General features: G+C 41.2%; 1 protein-coding gene across 2 annotated transcripts in view; it reads right to left on the bottom strand.

Annotated features, from left to right (window-relative positions):
- The window catches only part of LOC124715119 (DDB1- and CUL4-associated factor 6-like), a 185,413-nt gene that overhangs the window by 82,673 nt on the left and 83,633 nt on the right, over positions 1 to 19,107 (bottom strand). For both annotated transcript variants that reach the window (XM_047243075.1, XM_047243077.1), the window contains exon 9: positions 17,862 to 17,977. In XM_047243075.1, coding sequence (XP_047099031.1) covers positions 17,862 to 17,977 — 116 coding nt within the window. The remainder of the gene's footprint in view (positions 1 to 17,861; positions 17,978 to 19,107) is intronic.

Genomic DNA, 19,107 nt, shown 5'->3' with positions numbered 1-19,107 from the left:
GCAGGATATTTGATGCAGGTCAAGGCCCTCCAAGGGCTGTAGAGCCGAGTAGTAGTAGTAGTAGTAGTAGTAGTAGAGATTCATCATACTATAAACAAACAAGTTTTTGTACAAAAAAATTAATTGTACACATAAAGTGCCTAAGTATAAAAGAATAACGTATGGAAAGCTCTGGTTGATAATTTTAAATTATTTAGGAATAAAGAAGATGACTCAACGAAAGGCAGAAGTGCTGTGTCATCAATAGGTACACAAACAAAAGGTACAGAGCTTACATTGCTTTTGGATTACTCTTCCTTTTTCAAGCTTGTAGGAAAAACACACACAAACACATACACACTCACTCACATGTACACAATTTTCTCCCTACGTTGTGCTCTGTCAACTGCCAGCTCTTTTCTCGCCCATTGTGAGTGTACTATGGTTAGGTGGCGGTGTGGGGTGGGATGACAGATGGAGAGATGTGGGAGGCAGAGGAGGAGAGAGAGGGGGGGGGGGGGGGGTGCATAGCGGCTCATGGGAGAGTGGGGAACTGTCTGTAAGCTAGATAGGTGTGTTGATAGAGGGGGCAGGTGGCAAACAGCTGCGCATGTGATTTCATGGACTAGGGCGTAAGATAACAGCACACAACTAGCTGATGTGGAGACACAACAGGAAGGTTCTGGGAGCGAAGGATGTGCTATAAGAACAGCTCCCATCTGTGCAGCTCTGAAATGCTGCTGATGGTGGGGAGGATCCAGATGGCACAGGCTGTGAAGCAGCCATTGAAATCTCACAGTTTATGCTCTGCTGCATGTTGTGCCACTGGGTGGTCCACCTTGTTTTTGGCAACAGTTTAGCGATGGCCATTTAATTTAGTTGAAAGATGGTTGGTTGTCATACTAATGTAAAACATTGTGCAGTGCTTGCAGCACAGCTGGTGTATAACAGTGCTGCTTATACTTGTGGCCCAGCCTGTGGTGATGTACATTAAGCCTGTGACGGGACTGGAGTAGATGGGCTGGGTAAGTGGATTGGGCAGGTCTGCATTGGGGTCATCCACGAGGGTACGATACTTGTGGCAGGAGACTGGGGGTGGGAGTGCCATAGGGATGGACTAGGATGTTGTGGAGCTTAGGTGGGAGGCGGAACACCAATATTGGGAGTAGTTGGAAGTATCTCGGGTAGGATGTCTCTCATTTCAGGGCATGATGATAGATAATCAAAGCTCTGACAAAGGTTGTGTTTCAGTCATTCTAGTCTGGTGTGGTTCTGGGTGACAAGTGGGGGCACTTCCCATATTAAAGATACCAATCACTTCCTGCAACGGCTCTCCATCATCAGCACACCCTTACCTCCCAGTCCACTGCTCGTCATTGTTGTTGCAACATCCCCATACTACAACATCCCTCATGCCCATGGCCTTGCCACAATTGAACACTATCTATCCCAACACCCTACAGATTCCAAACACACCACGTCATTCCTCATTTACCTAACCAACTACAGTCTAACCCTTAACTACTTCACCTTTGAAGGGAAGATATACAAACAAATTCATGGCACAGCCATGGGCACCCGTGCGGCATCCTCCTATGTAAATCTCTTCATGGACCACCTAGAGGAAACATTCTTAGCTTTCCAAAACCCCAAACCCCTGGTCTGGCTCAGGTTTACTGGCAACATTTTGATAATCTGGGCTCAAGGCCAGAACACTTTTATCCTCATTCCTTCACAACCTCAACACCTTCTCTCCCATCCACTTCACCTGGTCCTCCTCCACCCATTGTGCCACCCTCCTAGATGTCCATCTCCTCCTCTCAGATGGCTCCATCCACACCTCGATCCACACCAACTTCACCAATCACCAACAGTACCTGCACTTTGAAAGCTGCCACCCCTCCCTCACCAAAAAATCCCTCCCATACTGTCCGGCCAACTGAGTAAGAGGTATCTGCACTGATGAGAACTCCCTCGCCCAATATTCTGAAGGCCTTACAAAGGCCTTCGCAGATAGGCAATACCCTCCAGACCTAATTCACAAACAAGTCTCCCGTGCCAATTACCCAAACACACCTGATTCTCACATCCGTCCCAAGAACCAACCATAAAGAAGCTAATACCACCCCAGAGTGGAAGGACTTCCTCACATACACCTGATCTTCACATCCAACCCAAGAGCCAACCACAAAGAAGCACCCCTCTTGTCACCCTATACTACCCTGGATTAGAACGACTGTACTATGTCCTTCGTCAGGGCTTTGGTTACCTATCAACATGCCCTGAAATGAGGGACATTCTACTCAAGATACTCCAACCATTCCCATAGTGGTGCTCCACTGCCCACCGAACCTCCACAACATCCTCGTCCATCCCTATACAACCACCACACCCAACTCCCTGCCACAGGGATCATACCCCAGTGGAAGACACAGATGCGAGAGCTGCCCAATCCACCCACCCAGCACCATCTATTCCAGTACCATCACAGGTTTATCCTACTCCATCAGAGGTCGGGCCACCTGTGAAAGCAGCCATGTTATATACCAGCTTGCTGCAACTACTGCACACCGTTTTACATTGGTATGGCAACCAACCAGCTTTCAACAAGAATGAATGGCCACCGCTAAACTGTTGCCAAAAACGAGGTGCACCACCCAGTGGCACAACAGGCAGCAGAACACAACATGCAAGATTTCAATGGCTGCTCCACAACCTGTACCACCACTTTTCTGAGTTGTGCAGATGGGAGCTATCCTTACAGCACATCCTTCACTTCCGTAAACTTCCTGGCCTGACCCCCTCCCCTCACTCAATAGTTTCTGTGTGTGTGTGTGTGTGTGTGTGTGTGTGTGTGTGTGTGTGTGTGTGTGCGCGTGTGTCACAGATCATCCCCTGCCTCAGTACCCCCACCCAATTTGTGTCCTCGCATCTGCTAGTTGTGTGTTATTATGTCATGCCTTAGTCTATGAAATTGAGTGCCCTGCCATCTGCCACCTGCTCCCCTCTACCTGCATCCCTAGGTAGCCCACAAACAGCGCCCGCTCTCCCACGAGCTACTAGATGCTTCCCCCCTGACCCCATCCCTACCTGATGCCTCTCTCCATCCCTCACCCCACCCCAAACCACACAGCCACCTCACCACAGTACACTCACTGTGAGTAATGAATGATCTGGCTGTGGACATGCACAATGTAGGGAAACAGGCTTCTTTCATGTGAGTGAGTGTATGTGTGTTAGTGTGCCCGTTTTTGGTACATTTGTAAAAGGTAGTGCATTCTGAAAACCATCCACACTCTGTACCATTTGTTTGCATACTTATCGATGACATAGCACTTCTGCCTTTCGGTTAGTTGTCTCCTTTATTCCTAAATAATAAGATCAAAGTAGCTGCACATCTATGCTAAGATAAAAAAGGGGAAACATTGTTAGCAAATATCTCGAGAAGTTCTTGACCAATTCATTTCAAATTTTTCTATGATATTATAAACATTTGGACGCACATATGCTATATATTTTTTAAACACCAATGAATACGTTTTCTGTTAAAACAAACCGCAAGAAAGAAAATGCTGTGGTGTGAAAATGTGCTGTTTCATTTTCTTTCATGCAATCAGTTTTAACTATGACAGCAGGACATTTAAACCACTAGGCAAACGGTTTCTCCCACAGATAATGTTTCTCAATGTATGTAATCTTAAACAAAAATTTTATACACAACAATGTTTTCTTTTCTCCATCGCAGTTGGTTTTAACAGAAAACCTCTATATTACGAAAGTTGTATTTATTGCTTATTGGCTTATGAATACTACTATGCAATCTGATTCATCCAAAACTTTTTAATGTTACCCATTCACAGATTAAAACTATGTGAAATAGTGTCATTAAAGCTGCTATTTGCACAGATCCAGCAGTTAGAGGGATCTCTCCCATACCCCACATGAAAAACATATTTTTAAAAGGGCAACAGACACTTGCTGTGAGTTTGCTACTGCAGCATTTGTAACTGCATGAACTGACGTGAAAAGTGTATTGTTCCATCAGTTAGTGCACGTTCTATAGCCATGAATCATGACCCTTTGAAAATAAAGCTTAGATATCAGCACTGATGATGTTTGATTTGTGGGGTGCTCAACTGTGCGATCATCAGTGCCCGTACAGAGTCCCAATTTTTGCAACGTCCAATGTTTCATTCAATCCAATCTAGAAACTGTCATGAATGATGATGATGTTGATGATGATGAAAAGATGAGGAAAACACAAACACCCTGTCCACAGGCAGAGAAAAATCCCCAACCCGGTTGGGAATCGAACCCAGTACCCCATGATCCAGAGGCAGCAATGCTAGCCACTAGACCACGAGCTGTGGACATCAGCACTGACAATAGTGCAAATCATTTAATGCTTTCTACTTGCATCCCTAGAAAGCATCACCAGTAGTGTCCACAGGTAAACAATATGCTGCAATTGTGTTGACTGATGTATACTGCTGCACTGCATTTTAGGCTGGTAGTAATGTTTACTGATTATTGGTAGTACAATGAGTACTTCCAAGAGTATATATAAACACATACCAAACTTCATCTATTCTCAGACAACTACTGAGCTCAGAACAAGAATCACACTCTTAGTGGATTTCTGTTGTACTTAACCAAGAACAGAAAATTCAACAAATTCAATATCAATTTCCAGCCATAGGCTGCAGCTTTTTACCCTGCAGTAGGGACTTCAGTATTAAAAAAAGGAAACTAGGGAAACAGGACAGTGTGTTTACTGTGCATGATATCATAGAAGTGATTCTTACAAGATCAAAACAAGGTAAATTTCTCATTAGAGTGGCTGCTGCTTCTGAAGTACATCTAAATCTGCATGGATACTCTGCAAATCACGTTTAAGTGCCTCACAAAGGGTTCATTGAACCACCTTCACAATTCTCTATTATTTCAATATCGTATAGCACGCAGAAAGAATGAACACCTATATCTTTCCGTAAGAGCTCTGATTTCCCTTATTTTATCCAGGTGATCGTTCCTCCCTAAGTAGGTCGGTGTCAACAATATATTTTCGCATTCAGAGGAGAAAGTTGGTGATTGGAATTTCATGACAAGATTCTGTCGCAATGAGAAACGCCTTTCTTTTAATGATGTCCAGCCCAAATCCTGTATTGTTTCCGTGACACTCTGCCCCATATTTTGCGATAATACAAAACATGCTGCCTTTCTTCGAACTTTTTCCATGTACTCCGTCAGTCCTATCTGGTAAGGATCCCACACTGCGCAGCAGTATTCTTAAAGAGGACGACAAGCGTAGTGTAGGCAGTCTCCTTAGTAGGTCTATTACATTTTCTAAGCGTCCAGCAAATAAAACACAGTCTTTAGTTGTTCATAATTGTAATATCTAGGTATTTATTTGAATTTATGGCTTTTAGATTAGACTGATTTATCGTGTAATGGAAGTTTAACAAGTTCCTTTTAGCACTCATGTGGATGACCTCACACATTTTGTTATTTAGGGTCAACAGCCACTTTTCGCACCATTCAGATATCTTTTCTAAATCGTTTTGCAGTTTGTTTTGATCTTCTGATGACTTTATTAGTTGATAAACGACAGCGTCATCTGCAAACAACCAAAGTCGGCTGCCCAGATTGTCTCTCAATTTGTTTATATAGATACGGAACGACAACGGGCCTATAATACTACCTTGGGGAACGCCAGAAATAACTTCTATTTTACTCGATGACTTTCCATCAATTACTATGAACTGTGACCTCTCTGACAGGAAATCACAAATCTAGTCACATAACTGAGACAATATTCTGTAAGCACGCAATTTCACTACGAGCCATTTGTGTGGTACAGTGTCAAAAGCCTTCCGGGAATCCAGAAATACGGAATCGATCTGAAATTCCTTGTCAGTAGCAATCAACACTTCATGTGAATAAAGAGCTAGTTGTGTTTCAAACCATGCTGACTGTGTGTCAATAGACCGTTTTCTTCAAGATAATTCATAATGTTCGAACACAATATATGTTCCAAAATCCTGCTGCATATCGATGTTAATGATATGGACCTGTAATTTAGTGGATTACTCCTACTACTTTTCTTGAATATTGGTGTGACCTGTATAGCTTTCCAGTCTTTGCGTACGGATCTTTTGTCGAGCAAACGGTTATATATGATTGTTAAGTATGGAGCTAATGCATCAGCATACTCCGAAAGGAACCAAATTGATATACAGTTAGGACCAGAATACTTGCTTTTATTAAGTGATTTAAGTTGCTTCACTACTCTGAGGGTATTTACTTCTATGTCACTCAATATTCGAATTCTGGAATATTCACTTTGTCTTCTTTTGTGAAGGCACTTCGGAAGGCTGTGTTTAGTAGCTCTGCTTTGGCAGCGCTGTCTTCGATAGTATCTCCAACACTATCATGCAGGGAAGGCATTGATTGTTTCTTGCCGTTAACATACTTCAACACGACCAGAATCTCTTTGGATTTTCTGCCAGGTTTTGAGACAAAGTTTCGTTGTGTAAACTGTTATAAGCATCTCGCATTGAAGTCCGGACTAAATTTCAAGCTTCTGTAAAAGATAGCCAATCTTGGGGATTTTGCGCCTGTTTAAATTTGGCGTGTTTGTTTCGCTGTTTCTGCAACAGTGTTCTAACCTGTTTTGTGTACCAAGGAGGATCAGCTCCGTAGTTTGTTATCTCTCAATTGCTACCGATACTATTTCTTTGAATTTTAGCCACATCTGGTCTACACTTATATTATTAATTTGGAATGAGTGTACATTGTTTATCAGGAAGGCGTCAAGTAAATTTTTATCTGCTTTTTTTGAATAGGTATATTTATCGCTTATTTTTCGAGGATTTGGGGATTACAATATTCGATCGCACTACGACAACCCTGTGTTCAATAATCCCTGAATCGGTTTTGATCCTCGTTATTAACTCAGAATTATTTGTTGCTACAAGGTCAAGTGTGTTTTCACGTGGGCTCATGAACCATCAGCTCAAAATAATTTTCAGAGAATGTGTTTAGCACAATTTTGGATGATATTTTATGCATACCTCCGGAATTAAACATGTCTTTTCGCCAACATATTGAGGGTAAATTAAAGTCACCACCAACTATTATCATATGAGTCGGGTATGTGTTAGAAATGAAACTCAAGTTTTCTTTGAATCTTTCAGCAACTGTATCATCTGAATTGGAAGGTCGGTAAAAGGATCCAATTATTATTTTATTCCGGTTGCCAACAATGACCTCTGCCCACACTAACTCACAGGAAGTATCTACTTCAATTTCGCGACAAGTTAAACTACTTCTGACAGCAGCAAACACGCCACTGCCAACCGTGTTTAGCCTATCCTTTTGGAACATCGTTAGGTTCTTCGCAAAAATTTTGGCTGAGCTTACATCTGGCTTCAGCCAGCTTTCAGTGCCTATAACGATTTGAGCATCAGTGCTTTCTATTAGCACTTGGAGCTCTGGTACTTACCCAACACAGCTACGACAATTTACAACTGTTATACCAATGGTTCCTGTATCTACGTTCTTCCTGTGTTCAGCCTGCACCTTTTGTGATTGAAGCCCTTCTTGTGTTTTCCCAAGACCCTCTAACCTAGAAAAACAGCCCAGTCCACGCCACACAGCCCCTGCTACCCATGCAGCCGCCTCCTGCGTATAGTGGACACCTGACTTATTCAGCGGAACACGAAACCCAACCACCCTTTGGCGCAAGTCGAGGAATCTGCAGCCTACATGGTCGCAGAACCGTCTGAGCCTCTGATTCAGACCCTCCACTCGGCTCTGTACCAGAGGTCCGCAATCGGTCCTGTCGACTATGCTGCAAATGGTCGGCTCTGCTTTCATCTTGCAAGCGAGATTGGCAGCCTTTACCACTTCTGTTAGCCACTCGAAACCAGAGAGAAACTCTTCTGATCCAAAGTAACACATATCATTGGTACCGACATGAGCAACCACCTGCAGTTGGCTGCACCCTGTGCTCTTCATGGCACCTGGGAGGACCCTTTCCACATCTGGTATGACTCCGCCTGGTAAGAACACAGAGTGCACATTGGTTTTCCTACCCATCTTGTCAGCCAACTACCAATAATCCCACCCTCTATGACTGCCTGGATCTTGCAGGCTGAGTGGTTTTCTCAAACAGGACAGGCGACAGTATCTGGCTCAGCGACAGCGTCAGCCACAGACAGCACCTGGAACTTGTTAGTCAGGAAAACCGGGGAGGCCTTACGTGCGGCCGCCTGGGAAGTCTTTCGCCGCCTGCTTTGCCCTGGGGCAACATCCCACTCGACCACAGGTGAGGAGTCAGCCTCAGTGCGAGCAGTAACTGGGTTGGCCACCGGTGAGGACCGATCGGAGGACTCTGACGAGCTGGACGTCCATTAGATCCCCACGGCCGGCCCACAACAGTGGTGCCCACCCACTGCAGCCTCAAGCTGTGTAACCAAAGCCATCACAGCCTGAAGCTGAGAGTGAAGTGTCACCAACTCGGCTCACATCCGCACACAACAATTGCAGTCCCTGACCATACTAAAGACCACGGTAAACTAAACTATGCAGATAAACAGACTATCGGCATGTGCTACGCAACTCTACTGTAGTCCCTGAGGGAAAACACCATGAACTGTGTCTAGTAATACACAGATATTCAAAAACCTAACTACCAAAGCACTCAGGTGAAACTAAATAATTTTCCCGATTAGGAACTTGTAATATGTCACAAAGTCACTTTACTTTCCGGTGCAAATGAAAATGTGAGAACTGTGGCTATTAGATATTAAATTCACATGCAGAAACTCAAGAAACTAAACTATTAAAGAGCACAGATGATACAATAAAATTCGCTCCTGGTTAGGAACTCGTAAATGTAACAAAAGAAGTTACTTCCCTGTTGCTGTGTGTCTTGGTCAGCTACTACTGCCTGACTAGGCTTCAAATCATGGTGACAACAGTACTACAGGAAAACCAGAATTTTGGAAGAAACTATAAGTACTGGAAGGTGACATACATATCAGCAAATTTTCGTGTTCTGTTTTTGATAACACAATAAAACGTTGTGTTACAGCTTCTACAATGTTCAATGGACTGATCAGTCATACTTTCCATCTGGGCCTTCAACGTAATCTGTTGGCTGCACAAGACAAAAGTTAAATCAAGGACTTCAGAACTCCAACATATATGTCTAATGAACAGCTCCATTACCAAGGAGAAATACTGAAAATGCCTGTAAAGAACAACAGTCAAGATGATGAGTAAATAGGCAATGATCGTAGAACAATGCATTAATATTGTGAAATGTAGAAGTGTACATTTTATATTGTATGCAGTGAAGATAACGTTAATGTGATTAAAAAGAAATGTGCAAATTTAGTATTTTTTACAGGTATTTCTTTAAAAAGACTTCAATTTACAGCTTTTGAGAGTTAATTACAGTACCAAACTATAACATTAGAAATTCAATTTCTTGCTGACATTCATATTCATGTAATGGAACATAACCAAAATTATACTATTAAGACATGTTGTTGTTGTGGTCTTCAGTCCTGAGACTGGTTTGATGCAGCTCTCCATGCTAATCTACCCTGTGCAAGCTCCTTCATCTCCCAGTACCTACTGCAACCTACATCCTTCTGAATCTGCTTAGTGTATTCATCTCTTGGTCTCCCTCTACGATTTTTACCCTCCATACTGCCCTCCAATGCTAAATTTGTGATCCCTTGATGCCTCAGGACATGTCCTACCAACCGATCCCTTCTTCTAGTCAAGTTGTGCCACAAACTTCTCTTCTCCCCAGTCCTATTCAATACCTCCTCTATAGTTACGTGATCTACCCACCTAATCCTCAACATTCTTCTGTAGCACCACATTTCGAAAGCTTCTATTGTCTTATTGTCCAAATTATTTACTGTCCATGTTTCGCTTCCATACATGGCTACACTCCATACAAATACTTTCAGAAATGACTTCCTGACACTTAAATCTATACTCGATGTTAACAAATTTCTCTTCTTCAGAAACGCTTTCCTTGCCATTGCCAGTCTACATTTTATATCCTCTCTACTTCGACCATCATCAGTTATTTTGCTCCCCAAATAGCAAAACTCCTTTACTACTTGAGGTGTCTCATTTCCTAATCTAATTCCCTCAGCATCACCCGACTTAATTCGACTACATTCCATTATCCACGTTTTGCTTTTGTTGATGTTCATCTTATATCCTCCTTTCAAGACACTGTCCATTCCATTCAACTGCTCTTCCAAATCCTTTGCTGTCTCTGGCAGAATTACAATGTCATCAGCGAACCTCAAAGTTTTTATTTCTTCTCCACGGATTTTAATACCTACTCCGAATTTTTCTTTTGTTTCCTTTACTGCTTGCTCAATATACAGACTGAATAACACCGGGGGAGGCTACAACCCTGTCTCACTCCCTTCCCAACCACTGCTTCCCTTTCATACCCCTCGACTCTTATAACTGCCATCTGGTATCTGTACAAATTGTAAATAGCCTTTCGCTCCCTGTATTTTACCCCTGTCACCTTCAGAATTTGAAAGAGAGTATTCCAGTCAACATTGTCAAAAGCTTTCTCTAAGTCTACAAATGCTAGAAACGTAGGTTTGCCTTTCCTTAATCTTTCTTCTAAGATAAGTCGTAAGGTCAGTATTGCCTCATGTGTTCCAACATTTCTACGGAATCCAAACTGATCATCCCCGAGGTCGGCTTCTACCAGTTTTTCCATTCGTCTGTAAATAATTCGCGTTAGTATTTTGCAGCTGTGACTTATTAAACTGATAGTTCAGTAATTTTCACATCTGTCAACACCTGCTTTCTTTGGGATTGGAATTATTATATTCTTCTTGAAGTCTGAGGGTATTTCGCCTGTCTCGTACATCTTACTCACCAGATGGTAGAGTTTTGTCAGGACTGGCTCTCCCAAGGCCGTCAGTAGTTCTAATGGAATGTTGTCTACTCCCGGGGCCTTGTTTCGACTCAGGTCTTTCAGTGCTCTGTCAAACTCTTCACGCAGTATCGTATCTCCCATTTCATCTTCATCTACATCCTCTTCCATTTCCATAATATTCTCCTCAAGTACATTGCCCTTGTATAGACCCTCTATATACTCCTTCCACCTTTCTGCTTTCCCCTCTTTGCTTAGAACTGGGTTTCCATCTGAGCTCTTGATATTCATACAAGTGGCTCTCTTTTCTCCGAAGGTCTCTTAATTTTTCCTGTAGGCTGTATCTATCTTACCCGTAGTGAGATAAGCCTCTACATCCTTACATTTGTCCTCTAGCCATCCCTGCTTAGCCATTTTGCACTTCCTGTCGATCTCATTTTTGATACGTTTGTATTCCTTTTTGCCTGCTTCATTTATTGCATTTTTATATTTTCTCCTTTCATCAACTAAATTCAATATTTCTTCTGTTACCCAAGGATTTCTACTAGCCCTCGTCTTTTTACCTACCTGATCCTCTGCTGCCTTCACTACTTCATCCCTCAGAGCTACCCATTCGTTTTCTACTGTATTTCTTTCCCCCATTCCTGTCAATTGTTCCCTTATGCTGTCCCTGAAACTCTGTACAACCTCTGGCTTAGTCAGTTTATCCAGGTCCCATCTCCTTAAATTCCCAACTTTTTGCAATTTCTTCAGTTTTAATCTACAGTTCATAACCAATAGATTGTGGTCAGAGTCCACATCTGCCCCTGGAAATGTCCTACAATTTAAAACCTGGTTCCTAAATCTCTGTCTTACCATTATATAATCTATCTGATACCTTTTAGTATGTCCAGGATTCTTCCAGGTATACAACCTTCTTTTATGATTCTTGAACCAAATGTTAGCTATGATTAAGTTATGCTCTGTGCAAAATTCTAACAGACGGCTTTCTCTTTCATTTCTTAGCCCCAATCCATATTCACCTACTATGTTTCCTTCTCTCCCTTTTCCTACTCTTGAATTCCAGTCACCCATGACTATTAAATTTTCGTCTCCCTTCACTACCTCAATAATTTCTTTTATCTCATCATACATTTCTTCAATTTCTTCGTCATCTGCAGAGCTAGTTGGCATGTAAACTTGTACTACTGTAGTAGGCATGGGCTTCGTGTCTATCTTGGCCACTATAATACGTTCACTATGCTGTTTGTAGTAGCTTACCCGCACTCCTATTTTTTTATTCATTATTAAACCTACTCCTGCATTACCCCTATCTGATTTTGTATTTATAACCCTGTATTCACCTGTCCTGAAGTCTTGTTCCTCCTGCCACCGAACTTCACTAATTCCCACTATATCTAACTTTAACCTATCCATTTCCTTTTTTAAATTTTCTAACCTACCTGCCCGATTAAGGGATCTGACATTCCACGCTCCGATCCGTAGAATGCCAGTTTTCTTTCTCCTGATAACGACGTCCTCTTGAGTAGTCCCCGCCTGGAGATCCGAATGGGGGACTATTTTATCTCCAGAATATTTTACCCAAGAGGACGCCATCATCATTTAACCATACAGTAAAGCTGCATGCCCTCGGGAAAAATTACGGCTGTAGTTTCCCCTTGCTTTCAGCCGTTCGCAGTACCACGACAGCAAGGCCGTTTTGGTTAATGTTACAAGGCCAGATCAGTCAATCATCCAGACTGTTGCCCCTGCAACTACTGAAAAGGCTGCTGCCCCTATTCAGGAACCACACGTTTGTCTGGCCTCTCAACAGATACCCCTCCATTGTGGTTGCACCTACGATACGGCTATCTGTATCGCTGAGGCACGCAAGCCTCCCCACCAACGGCAAGGTCCATGGTTCATGGGGGGAGGCATTAAGACATACATTATGTAAACTCAACGACAAAAAAAAATGACACACCACAAACGAATTACCTGAATGAGATGGAAATTGGTAGATGATGTCCACCTACACACAAACAAATGATTATAATTTCTGAAAACTTGGATGTTTTTTTGAAGAGGATAAACTTCACAAATTGAATAAGTCAATAACACATTGGTTCACCTCTGCACTTATACAAGCAGTTATTTGGCTTGACACTGATTGACAGAGTTGTTTGATGTCCTCCTGAGGGATATCATCCCAAATTCTGTCCAATTGGCAGATAAGAACATCAAAATCCTGAGGTGGGTGAAGGGCCCTGCCCATAATTGTACAAATGTTCTCAATAGGGGAGAGATCTGGTGACTTTGCTAGCTAAGGTAGGGTTTGGCAGGCATGAAGATAAGTAGTAAAAACTCTCATCACAAGCGGACAGGCATTATCTTGCTGAAATACAAGTCCAGGATGGCTTGCCCTGAGGTGTGACAAAATGGGATGTAGAACATCTTCAACATACTGTTGTGTCGTTAGTGTGCCGTGGATGACAACCAAAGGAGTCTTACTATGAAATGAAATGAACCTCTAGGCCATCACTCCTTACTGCCAGGATGTACAGGGGGCAGTATGGTACCCCACCACTGTCTGGGACATCTCCAAACATGTCTTCACTGGTCATCAGTGCTTAGTTCGAAGTAGGACTTGTCACTGAAGACAATTCCACTGATACCAAAAATTCTCATGACTGAACAAAAAGAAGACTGTGAAAATATTTGTACTGACACTTTGAATATCATTGAAAATGATCCTAATTTCTTGGAAAGAGCGATAAGACATGATAAATCTTGGTTTTTCAGTTATGGTCCAGAAACTAAGAGCCAATCCATGCACTAAAAGGGCCAGCTTCACCAAGAGCAAATAAATCTCGAATGAGCAAGTCAAGACTTAAAGCATGATGATTTTTTTTTTTTTTTTATATTCATGGAATTGTGTATCTTCACTGGTTCCTGAATGTCAAACTATTAATCAACATTACTACCTTGAAGCCCTTGCTCAACTCCCTGAGAAAACGAGGAAGAAATGACCCAAATTGTGGAATAACAAGTCATGGGTTCTGCATTAAGACAAATCACCAGCTTGTACCGCACTGTCTGTTAAGAGGTTTCTAGTGACATACAGCATCACAGTGTTAGACTACCCCCTTATCTGACTGACCTAGCACACTATGATTTATCTGTTCCCCGAGGTAAATTTGCATTAAAAGGAACAAGACTTCAGTCAGTTGAAGCAATGAAAGAAGAAGAGGCAAGCGTCACCAAGTATCTCGAAGGAAAACTTCCAGTGCTCTTTCCATCAATGGAAAATTTACATGGAGCACTGCAGGGAGAGAGGGGCAATTGCTAAGCACTGCCTGGTTCGCTAGTACAGTATATGTAGAGGTATCAAAAAATCTTCCGATTAAAACATGTGAAAATTTAGGCATCAGAAGCCCACTGCCCCCTCCCTCTCTCTCACTGCATATGCATACAATAACAGGTGTTAAGAGATGATGAAGATGCCACTTCAAAGTTTGGTAATCCCACCATTTAATTTGTTAGATCTAAAAAAGTGATGCTTCCTCGATGATTTCACTTTACAACAATATTACTCATTGTGAATCTGAGCACAGTTAACTAATGTGAAAGTCCTCAGGCTTATGAATCCCTATCATTGTGATCCATCTGCATTCTGGAGACTGACTCATTCTGGTAGAAAAGAAATCTGTGATGTGGACTCATAGTGCCCTGATTACATTACATAGACTGCATTTAGTGGACTTACCAGAGACTTTAAGCCACAACAGATCACAGACGAGTCAACTTCAATGTTCTCAGTATGGCTTTTGTGCCTTTTTCTATTTATTAGCCCAGATACAGCGCTGGCATTTGCATTCTTTCTTATCTTATCCATATACAGACAACTTGTACTTCATTAAACTTCTAAGCCACTGAAAACAAATTATAGGATTGGCATTTCTTTCTTAAGAAAGTCAGTTAGACATGAACTATGGAGGAAAGAAGAAACTGAAGAGCAATAAGATATGTGAAACAAAAAGAAGTTGTCGATCAGTTGGTGCTGCTGAGTAATGGTGGTGATGGTTATGATGTCATTCACAGCAGCAACACCACAACAAACTGGGCAATTCTCTTTCAATGGAGACATGGTGCAAACATTCTTGAAAATGTTTAAAAAAAGTATTCAGCAGAAGTTCAAAATTTGCAAATAACACAGGATGTTAAATGTATTAAATAGTTTTTCCCCTCAAAGAGGGAAGTTTTTTCCCCTCAAAGAGGGAAGGTTGAAGCTTCAAGTTTCTATTACAGCATGTGGTGATACATATCTCTCCTGAAGAGAAACTGTATCCCTATGACCATATTATCAACAAATGATACTTGCAACTGAGGATTATAAAATAAGCTATCATACATAAAAGTGTATGTATTGTCCAGGGTTGTTATTTTTATTAGGATCACACAACAACACATCTTCAACATGGATGGTAATCACAGCAACTTCCCACAAGTAAATACCTGCTGAGGCCTGCAAACAATTGTGCTGTGGATCGCCGGCTGCCTCGGAGATGGAAATGTGTTCCCAAGTGTAGAAAGAAATAACTGAAGTTCATAAAGAAGAAAGACTCTTTATTAACCTTTGTCATTTTTGCTGATCATGGTTCTGATTCGGATATGATATGTTCAGTCAAGAAAATGTTCATGTAAAAGAGTTAATGTATTTTTCAGAAAGAGACTACGAAAGTTATTAACACTCCTGAAATACTGCACGTTATTTGTTAGGGATTAGGAAATGTGGTATAGAAGTTTTTAACAGCAACACAAGAACAGAAGGATCAGAAGTCTGGGAAGAACCAAAGACCATCATGGTAAAGAACAAAAAGAAGAACTACATTAATATTTCTATGTTAGCACACCACAGGTGTCTGCTTTCATTGACACCTAGTGAGAAATGTTGGAGAAAACTTATGATTTTAAGTTACCATGTATTTACATGGATACATTTTTTCAAGTTTTCTCCCTGTTAAGAGAAACACTGATAGTTGTTAGGTAGTATACATGACGCCAATTTGGAAGTAATTTATGCCAGTGTTTGGTTCCTGTGGATGGGCTAGCCCTGCACACCAGCTGAAGTATAAATAATCAGTATGCACCTTAAGTATGTTGTTTTAAAAAAAATGCTGTTTATCAAAGATAGATTAGTTACTGCTCAACCTAAGCCGGGATGGGCTTGAGTATGCATGATGATAGAGTCCACGCAGGATAGGGTAGCTGATGTGCAGTGACCAATTTTTGTTCAAAGCACTGAGCGAATTCATTCATTTGTTTGGAAGGGGGTGTAGGGGCAACAGTTGATTAGAAGACACTTGTGAGGAATAGTATCAAAAGCCTTCAGGAAATCCAAAACTACGGAATCAATTTGATAACCCCTGTCAATAGCATTCATTATTTCATGAGAATAGAGAGGTAGTAGTGCTTCACAAGAACGATTTTATCTCAATCCCTGTTGACCATTACTCAACAAATTGTTTTATTCAAGATAATTCACTATGTTATAAAACAGAATATGTTAAAAAACTCTACTGCAAATTGATATTAGTGATATGGGTCTGTAATTCACTGGACTGCTCCTGTTTCCTCTCTTTGGTACTGGTGTGATATGTGCAACTTTCCACTCTTTAGATACAGATCTTCCGATGAGTGAGCAGTTGTGTATCATTGTTGTATCAGCTTACTCTGAAAGGAATCTGATTGATATGTAATCTGGACTGGAAGCCTTGCCCTTATTAAGTGATTTAAGCTGCTTTGCTACACTGAGTATATCTACTTTTAAGTTACTGATATTGGCATTTGTTCTAGATTCAAATTCTGGATTATTTTCTTCATCCTCTTTGGTGAACAAGTTTTGGAAAACCATATTTAGTAAATCTGCTTTAGTGGCACTGTCATCAGTGACACAATTGGCATTTCCCCAACAGAACATCCTGCAACCCTCATCACTACCTCTCTCCCCACGTGTGTCTTGCCGTCTGCGCAGACAGCCTATTTTGGCATCACTTTCCGCTAGTGACATCAACTAAAAGATGATAGGAACAATTTTACAACAGAGGCTTCATATGTCACACAGAGAAGAATGTGGTGGGAGGCTATAGGTCAGCAAACACACAAATTGGCAAAGAACATGAAAGTTTCTAATGGGAGGCTGCAGAAATCAGTACTGGGGTCAGTCAACAGTTACAGTACAAACATTATCAGGATAGAAAATTTTGCAGAAGGATTGCAATGAATCCTGTACAAACTACAACTGGTAAATCAATTACACACAGAAAGGGTTGGCAATAAGTTATAAATTTTATGATTGTTAACAATAAAGGTAGGACTTAATCATAGTGAATTACTGTAAGTGATTAAATGCCATTTAATTTTTTTGAGAGAGTCTAGACATACAATATCTAGATATGGGAATCAAAGAAATATGCTGCTGTCAATAAGATCCAACATGACAGCTGTAATATTAACATGTTCAGTGTCATTCATAAATTATGAGGAATGTGTATTTTTCTCTCCACTGAAAGAATTGCCACAGAAACATGCACTGGAAACTACTGGATAATCCTGGCACAGAAAGAAAACAAAGGCTTGATCTTCCAATATGATGGGTTCCCACTATATTGCTCCATAAATGTCAGGAACAATTGGAATTATAGCTTGCATCAACTGCACCTAAGAGTCATGCAAAAACGTAGACTTTCTCTCTTTGAAAATTTGATAAGATCATGAGATTAACTTAAGAGATATTGAAAATACATCTCTACAAAATTAACACTCTTTATTTTAATTAAGGAACTGAATCAGTTAATCAATTATATTATTTAAATTTTGCTTGCAGCAATCTTCTTCTTCACACTAACTAAATACTTATTCTAATTACTTTCACATGCAAATGTAAAAAAAAAAGTCTTAGCATATATTTTACCTATTGCGGTAGGCGATCTTTCACGTGCAAGTTCATCGCCCACACCTAATGAGATTGTACCGCTTGACGAACTTTTGTCAGAGTACACAAGGCGAACAGCAGGTTCAACGCCATGTCTGTAATAAACACACCACAGATGTTTCAATGGCAGTGGAATGTGGAGAACACAAATGTGACAACATACTGTTGCAATAAAACATGCAGGGATAACATTACTTGCCATTCGTATCCACACCATTATGATAAAAAAGAGCATTTATACCAATAGCATGACTCAAGTGTGTAGAAAAGGTTTTGGAGAACTTCCACAATGTTTTACACACACACACACACACACACACACACACACACACACACACACACACACACAAGTGCAAATGAGAGCTAAGTTAGAGAGTGAGAGTGTATCTGTGTCTTTGTGTGTGTGTGTGTGTGTGTGTGTGTGTGTGTGTGTGTGTGTGCGTGAGAGAGAGAGAGAGAGAGAGAGAGAGAGTGTTTTGGTGTGAGAGAGAAATGGCAGGGCAGGAGGTTAACCTTTTGACTGCTTCCTATGAGATTTCAAAGTCACAATCCATATACTGCTTTGTCACACACCTCACCATGCAATGAGTGCTGAATAATTTCAATACACTCACCATTAATATTCTAATGCATTAATGCAAACCCGATTTACAGTGGATAACAATCAGTTCTAATTTTGGTCACCAGGTGCAAATCTGGCACTGTGAATATACGAAAGACACATAGAAATGTTTCTGTATGTAATGAATTAGGAACGGGATATGGGCAGAAAAAGTCAAACAAGTGAGGAAGGCATAATGTTAATTTTATTATTGACTGCCACTAACACAATTTGTTCAATATGAGCACCGGAGATGTTGATGAATGCTGCATCCATAAAATGACATGATCAACAGTTGCTCACAGTGGTTCTCGTTGAATCTGAGCAACATATTCCTGTGTACCGGCCTTCGGATCAGGTAGAGACCGAATGTGTGTCTTGTAAATGGGTTCTTTTAGGTATCCCGACGACCAAAAGTCACATGGAAAACCTCGAGATAACACACGCATGGAAGTTTTCACTAATCATATCTTTCACTGGGTGGGCGACATGAGGTGTTGGCCAAATTTTGCATGAAAACAGGGATTTCCACAGAGTTCTGCTCTTCCATTGTAGGAATCACATGCTTGTACAAAAAGGTGTCAATAACATGCAGACATCATGGTACACCTGACAGGCTCTCTG

This window comes from Schistocerca piceifrons, chromosome 1, assembly GCF_021461385.2.
Source record: "Schistocerca piceifrons isolate TAMUIC-IGC-003096 chromosome 1, iqSchPice1.1, whole genome shotgun sequence".
Taxonomy (NCBI): domain Eukaryota; kingdom Metazoa; phylum Arthropoda; class Insecta; order Orthoptera; family Acrididae; genus Schistocerca; species Schistocerca piceifrons.
This window is presented reverse-complemented; position numbering and strand designations above follow the sequence as displayed.